Genomic DNA, 8,227 nt, shown 5'->3' with positions numbered 1-8,227 from the left:
CTATGGAAGGAACTATAAACCACATGATCAACATATTGTACAAACTTATTTGTCTCATGTCTGTTGTAACTATAAACAATATTATATTTTCAGAGTAGGATATGGCAGAATATATTAAGATTACACCAAGGTTCATAGGTTACATCAATTGATGGGGAGTAAGACAGCATAAAACCAACAAACATTTACACAAATGTCTTAAAATACATTCCACATAGGCTACAGGTAGACTGATTTGTGCATAAAACATGCGCAGAATGTGATATGGTTACTTAGCTCTCGGGAAGAGGAGTCCTGGGGGGGCCATTTTTCAATTGAGGTGAACCCTCAGAGTACTGTAAATCACAGAAGCACATTCAATTACATTCTATTCACATGCTTGCTTTATTGGCAGGTGACGTTTGCAAACTCCATAGTTCTGAAGATGGTACCTCCGCTTTGCTTTCACCACCTCAAACAATACTGGGCCATGTACAGGTTAAGACTGATAAGGAAAAGCTGCTTGACTCAAATTACATTCCTTGACTTTGATACTAGACGGTGTCATTCTTCCAGACCTCCAGTAGATTTGATCGCTATCAACTACCCAGCAGAAACAATCAATGGGAGAAAATACCGAGACAACCATCAGACCAGTCAGATGCCACTCTCTAAAATAAACCACATCTTAAAAGCTAATGAGTACAGTTATAAAGTCAATGGATATGATGGACGAAACTCTGTTAACTCAATTTTAGGGTTTGATAGTAACATGTTGGCATCAAATGCTCTGAGTGAGGACCGCAGGAGTGCAGCGACTTGTCTCCAGAGTAGGGGAATGCTTTTTGGGGTATTTGATGGACATGCAGGTTATGCGTGCGCCCAGGCAGTCAGTGAAAGGCTCTTCTACTACATTGCTGTGACTCTACTCCCAGTGAAGACCTTAAGGGACATTGAGGATGCAGTTGAGAATGAAAGGCCGGTGTTACCCATGCTACAGTGGCACAAGCACCCAAATGACCATACCAGCACAGATTCTGGGAAGCTTTACTTCAACAGCCTTAGGACGTACTGGCAAGAGAGGATCGATCTAGAGGAGGACGAGGACAGGTACGTCCAAACGGCTTTGATGAATGCATTCAAGAGGTTGGACAATGACATTTCACTTGAGGCCCAGGTGGACTTTGGGGACCCCTTCTCCCACTTCACCCCTCTTCGGGTGGCTCTGTCTGGGTGCACAGCATGTGTCGTCCACGTGGATGGAAATGACCTGCATGTGGCCAACCTGGGGGATAGCAGGGCTGTGCTGGGAGTCCAAGAGGAGAATGGGACCTGGTCAGCACACACCATCAGCAACGACCACAATGCCCAAAACCCAGACGAGTTGCAGAGGGTTCTCTCTGAGCACCCTGCGCTCGAACACAAGACAGTAGTCAAACACGGCAGGCTACTGGGCCTCCTCATGCCCTTCAGAGGGTTCGGAGACATTAAGTTTAAATGGAGCGGTGAAATGTTGAACAGGGTGTATGAAACAAGACCAGACATCTTGTCGGCCAATGAGTTTGTTAAGATGCTCCCACCTAACTACCACACGCCACCATATCTCATTGCTGAGCCAGAGGTGACAAGCCACACACTGAGGCCAAAGGACAAGTTTCTGATCATGGCAACTGATGGCCTATGGGAGCTGATGCACAGGCAAACTGTGGTGCAGGTCATAGGAGAACATCTGACTGGTCTACACTGGCAGAAACCAGTATCTGGGCTCTCCTTTACAATGGGACAGATGCACAGGTTGCTCCAGGAGAGGAAAAGCAGAGCCATTTCGGCTTTAGAGGACGAGAACTCTGCAACACATCTGATCCGCCATGCTTTAGGGAGTGATGGCTTTGGTACAGTGGAGCCAAGGCGCTTGTCGAAAATGCTCAGCTTGCCTCAGGACCTGGCAAGGATGTACAGGGATGATATAACAATTGTTGTAATCCATTTAAATAGTGCCAACATGTAAGCCAATCAAAGATCAGACATTTCGGGGGGATAAAGGGCTCTATTTTTGGCCGGCGCTAAGATGGCGCTCTTGTCTAACTGGTGCTGTGACATTTTCCAAGAGAGCTGATGATGATGGCGGTGACCCTCATATTTTGAAATATTTCAGTTGTTTTCCTGTAACAATTGCTTGTTTTCTATTCCATTTGATTAAAAACCAAGTCCTCTGTAGGCTTCCCTACTATAACGAAGTCGCGTTCAACATCAATGAGTCTTTCCGTTTTTTTTCAATCCTGGCTATGCATATGCCAAGTAGCCCATCAAGAAAAATATTTGATAATAGTCTACTTGTGAGTGCCGTTTTGGAGGTTTAGATTATTTTCATACCTGCCTTCTTCATTTTGCGCGTTCAAGGATCTATCCCTATTTCAATAGATGCGTTCCTACAAACGTATTGACATTGTTCAGTCCTATAATACCGAAGAGATATCTTGCCTATTTATAGAAGCCTAATATTTTTACTTTCGGAGACGTGCGAATGTTATGCGTAAATTACCGACATTACATGTTGAAGCCATCTAGAACAATGTGGACTGCAAACACCAAACATATTTAGCAAAACTGGATGCAAGTCTACTGTTGCTATTATTTGTTAATGTATGCTATTTAATAAACGGTATCAATCCACAATGGACTAATACGTGAATATCTGTGCCCTCAAGCCGAATTGATGATAACGCAAACCGTCAATAGCATACACAACTTGAGACAATTGCCATCACTATTACAGGTTTCTTTTGGGTACTATTTTCACAAGTATGTGGTGAATTTTCAAAACTCCAAACCGGTAACACTAGTAACACAGCCACTCTTACATTCAAAACCTTTAATTGTGCATTCATTTTCTTTGTAGACATCTTTCACCACACAACCATTGATTCAAAACATATGTTTACTTTGAAATATAATGAGTACATTGGTTTATTCACCAAAACAGAACATAATGCCACCAGAGGTCTCTTCACAGTCCTCAAGTCCAGAACAGACTATGGGAGGTGCACAGTTTATGGAACTCTATTCCACATTAAGTAATTCATGCAAGCAGTGAATTTTTTATTATTATTTTTTAAACAGATAAAAATATACCTTATGGAACAGGGAATGTGAAGAGACACACACATGTATACATGGATTTAGATTTTGTGTTGTAGATAAGTGATAGTAGAGTAGTGGCCTGAGGGCACACACTTAATATGTTGTGAAATGTATTGTAATGTTTTTTTTAAATGTAACTGCCTTAATTCTGCTGGACCCCAGGAAGAGTAGCTGCTGCCTTGGAATTTGTAATAAATACAAATTATATATTTTTAATTTAGTTATTTTAATAACCAGTTAATCCAATAGCAAAAAATGGCCCTTTAAATTACAGTACATTACAGTGTTTTCAAATTAGGCAATACAGTTGAATTACCCATTAAAATGTGCTGAACATTATATTTTCATAATTACTGTCACGTTGTATACTGATAGAAGACAGGCGCAGGAATGCGTAATCGTTTTTTCTTTATTACTCAACCCAACATAAGGTACGTCATAGAAAACGACGTGGACGAAGCCCAAAACAAACACGTATACATACAGCTGTGGAAAAAATAGAGACCACTGCAAATGTTTCTTAAATCAGCATCTCTACATGTATGACAGCCATTCCATTCCAGTGTCTGTTGAATTCCAATAATAATAATAAGCCATTTAGCAGACGCTTTTATCCAAAGCGACTTACAGTCATGTGCGCATACATTTTTACATATGGGTGGTCCCGGGGATCGAACCCACTACCCTTGCGTTACAAGCGCCATGCTCTACCAATTGAGCTACAGAGGACCATTCCAACACAGGCACACCTCATTCTACTGAATTAGGTACTGATTAGGTGATCACATGAACCAAATCTTATTTAACGAGGAAAAGTATTAAAACCACTGCTGTGGTCATCGCTATCCTCTTGCAATAGGACCAGCTGGATGGCAAAAACAGTGGTAATAGTACCTCAAAAGTAATATTAAACAAAAAATAACTATTGACCATGCCAAAAGAGTTGAAAAGGAACGTTTTGAGTGGGGAAAAGTAGGGTTCAATTCTGGCTTTACTGGCAGAGGGATACAGTGAGCGTCAGGTTGCTTCCATCCTTAAAATGTCAAAGACATAAGAACAAGTTCAAGCAGCAGACATTGGGGACAACAAAGCTACAGACCGGCAGAGGGCGAAAACGACTCTCTACTGACCGGGATGACCGCCAACTCATTTGAATGTCACTCAACAACTGTAGGATGACATCAAGTCACCTACAAAAAGAATGGCAATTTGGTGGAGGATCGGTGATGATCTGGGGGTGCTTCAGCAAGGCTGGAATCGGGCAGATTTGTCTTTGTGAAGGACGCATGAATCAAGCCACGTACAAGGTTGTCCTGGAAGAAAACTTGCTTCCTTTTGCTCTGACATTGTTCCCCAACTCTGAGGATTGGTTTTTTCAGCAGGACAATGTGCCATGCCACACAGCCAGGTCAATCAAGACCCTGTCATGGCCAGCCCAATCTCCAGACCTGAACCCCATTGAAAACTTCTGGAATGTGATCAAGAGGAAGATGGATGGTCACAAGCCATCAAACAAAGCCGAGCTGCTTGAATTTTGCGCCAGGAGTGGCATTAAGTCATCCTACATCAATGTGAAAGACTGGTGGAGAGCATGCCAAGACGCATGAAAGCTGTGATTGAAAATCAGGCTTATTCCACCAAATATTGATTTCTGATCTCTTCCTAAGTTAAAACATTACTATTGGGTTGTTTAAAAATGAACTGAACTTATTTTCTTTGCATTATTCCAGGTCTGACAACACTGCATCTTTTTTGTTCTTTTAACCAGTTGTCATTTTCTGCAAATAAATGCTCTAAATAACAATATTTTTATTTGGAATTTGGGAGAAATGTTGTCAGTAGTTTATAGAATAAAACAAAAATGTTATTTTCTACCCAAAAACATACCTATAAATAGTAAAACCAGAGAAACTGATAATTTTGCAGTGGTCTCTTAATTTTTTCCACAGTTGTTTATAAATAACACAGGGCTGTAACCCAAACAAAAGAGTGAGGTATCAACCTCTAAATAATACACGGGATGAGACCCTTAATAACAAGTGCACAATTACTCGGCATGTAAACTGTAATACAATGTACTCACTAGACCAACGGACATGGGACAATAATCGACAAGGACAATGGGGAACAGAGAGCACATATATACACATACCATTCATGGGGAATGGGAACCAGCTGTGCGTAATGAGACAAGACAGTCCGGGGTTGGTGGTAATGAACCAGGTCAGTGACGCCTAGAAGACCGGTGACGTAGACCTCCGGAGCTGGTGAACAGAATGAGCAGCAGTACCGGGGGGATTGATGACAATTACTATACCATGTGTGATCAAAGGTTTGATTATTGAAGATATAGTTCACAATGTAATCAAATGATAGAAATGAAACAATGTTTAGCAGGCACTTGTTTGTATCAAGCCTGTCTTGAGCCTTTGGCCATAGGTTCTCATCGAAATCGCAGTAAATATCCTCATTGTTCATGCACCTGGGAAAAAATATTTTGGCATGGCGAATCTAAGGCTGACATAGATCTGGATTGAAGTCATTGCATGCTGTGAGAGAAAAAATAAGTATTTACCTGATTTGTTTGATAATAATAGTTAAATTATATACTTAACAAATAGTAAGACATTTCTGTTCTACTAATACTGGGTTTTGGTAAAGGGATGGTTTCCACTCTAACTCCCTGCAGCTAATCTGGGTGTATGGTCACTAGAGATAGCTTGAGCTGACAATTGATTTACAGCCTGCATTCCATAGATAAGATGTGGTGTATGTTTAACCAGATAGAGAGGGCCTGGGGAGCAGAACAAAGGCCTCAGTATCCTGGCATCTGGGAAACTAAGATGAGGTGGGGTTAAAAATAACTCCAGAGGCAGATGACCAGGAGATGAACCCAAAGTGGCTTATGGTGCCCCCAATCTGCATGGAAGGGGTGGAACCAGCCATGACTAAGCATTTTTAGGTCTCCTATAAAATATCTCTGTTTTTTCATTTTTAGTTAAGCTCTCTGCAACACACACTTCAGAGGGTGCGTTCGACGGCTTCATTATTGCAATAATTAATCAATGTTAAATAAAGATGATAGCTTGAATGGTTGTCCAAGTCTCTCTCAGTACTGAAATTTCCACGACAATGCCTCATCCATGGCCTGAAGGAGGGTGGTACGCTCATGGGGATGGCAATCATACAGTGCATTCGGAAAGTATTCAGACCCCATGACTTTTTCCACATTTTGTTACGTTACAGTCTTATTCTAAAATTGATACAATTGTTATTTTTCCCTCATCAATCTACACACAATACCCAAAAATGACAAAGCAAAAACAGGTTGTTAAAACGTAAATATCACATTTCCGTAAGTATTCAGACCCTTTACTCAGCACTTTGTTGAAGCACCTTTGGCAGCGATTATGGCCTTCAGTCTTCTTGGGTATGACGCTACAAGCTTGGCACACCTGTATTTGGGGAGTTTCTCTCATTCTTCTCTGCAGGTCCTCTCAAGCTCTGTCAGGTTGGATGGGGAGCGTCGCGTCACAGCTATTTTCAGGTCTCTCCAGAGATGTTTGATTGGGCTCTGGCTGGGCCACTTAAGGACATTCAGAGACTTGTCTTGGCTGTGTGCTTAGGGTTGTTGTCCTGTTGGAAGGTGAACCTTCGCCCCAGTCTGAGGTCCTGAGTGCTCTGGAGCAGGTTTTCATCAAGGATCTCTCTGAACTTTGCTCCGTTCATCTTTCCTTCGATCCTGACTAGTCTCCCAGTCCCTGCCACTGAAAACCATCCCCACAGCATGATGCTGCCACCACCATGCTTCACTGTAGGGATGGTGCCAGGTTTCCTCCACATGTGACGCATGGCATTCAGGCAAAAATAGTTCAATATTAGTTTCATCAGACCAGAGAATCTTGTTTCTCATGGTCTGAGTCCTTTAGGTGCCTTTTGGCAAACTCCAAGTGGGCTGTCATGTGCCTTTTACTGAGGAGTGGCTTCCGTCTGGCCACTCTACCATAAAGGCCTGATTGGTGGAGTGCTGCAGAGATTGTTGTCCTTCTGGAAGGTTCTCCCATCTCCACAGAGGAACTCTGGTGCTCTGTCAGAGTGACCATCGGGTTCTTGGTCACCTCCCTGACCAAGGCCCTTCTCCCCCGATTGCGCAGTTTGGCCAGGTGGCCAGCTTTAGGAAGTCTTGGTGGTTCCAAACTTCTTCCATTTAAGAATGATGGAGGCCACTGTGTTCCTGGTGACCTTCAATGCTGCAGACATTTTTTGGTACCCTTCTCCAGATCTGTGCCTCGACACAATCCTGTCACGGAGCTCTTCGGACAATTCCTTTGACCTCATGGCTTGGTTTTTGCTCTGACATGCACTGTCAACTGTGGTACCTTATATAGACGTGTGTGCTTTTCCAAATCATGTCCAATCAATTGAATTTATCACAGGTGGACTCCAATCAAGTTGTAGAAACATCTCAAGGATGATCAATGAAAACAGGATGCACCGGAGCTCAATTTCGAGTCTCATAGCAAAGGGTCTGAATACTTATGTAAATAAGGTATTTCTGTTTTTATTTAAATACATTTGCAAACATTTCTAAAAAACTGTTTTTGCTTTGTCATTATGGGATATTGTGTGTAGATTGATTATGATTTTATTTTATTAAATACATTTTAGAATAAGGCTGTAACTTAACAAAATGTGGAAAAGGTTAAGGGGTCTGAATACTTTCCGAATGCACCTGTATTGTAATTGTGTATTGAATTTTACAGTACTGTACTTACAGTGCCTTCAGAAAGTATTCACACCCCTTGACTTTTTCCACATTTTGTTGAGTTACAGCCTGAATTTAAAATTGATTAAATAAATAAAAAAAATCTCACTGGTCTACACACAATACCAAAGTGGAAGTTTTACAAATTAAGAAAAATGGGTCAATAAGTATTTAACCCCTTTGTTATGGCAAGCCTAAATAAGTTCAGGAGTAAAAATGTGCTTAATATACACATACGAAGTTGCATAGACTCCGTGTGCAATAATAGAGTTTAACATGATTTTTGAATGACTACCTCATCTGTACCCCACACATACAATTATCTGTAAGGTCCCTCAGTCA

The 8,227-nt window shown here is 41.6% G+C and overlaps 1 protein-coding gene across 1 annotated transcript; it reads left to right on the top strand.

Annotated features, from left to right (window-relative positions):
• Positions 1-424: 424 nt before the first annotated feature.
• Positions 425-1,987, top strand: LOC311134404 (pyruvate dehydrogenase [acetyl-transferring]-phosphatase 1, mitochondrial; the record flags this gene model as incomplete). Its single annotated transcript, XM_084168082.1, has 1 exon — positions 425-1,987. One exon carries the CDS (start codon positions 425-427, stop codon positions 1,985-1,987), a length of 1,563 nt encoding a protein of 520 aa, XP_084024208.1.
• Between the last annotated feature and the right edge of the window lie 6,240 nt (positions 1,988-8,227).

Source organism: Coregonus lavaretus (assembly GCF_964263955.1).
Source record: "Coregonus lavaretus genome assembly, chromosome: 8".
NCBI classification, from domain to species: Eukaryota; Metazoa; Chordata; class Actinopteri; order Salmoniformes; family Salmonidae; genus Coregonus; species Coregonus lavaretus.
This window is presented reverse-complemented; position numbering and strand designations above follow the sequence as displayed.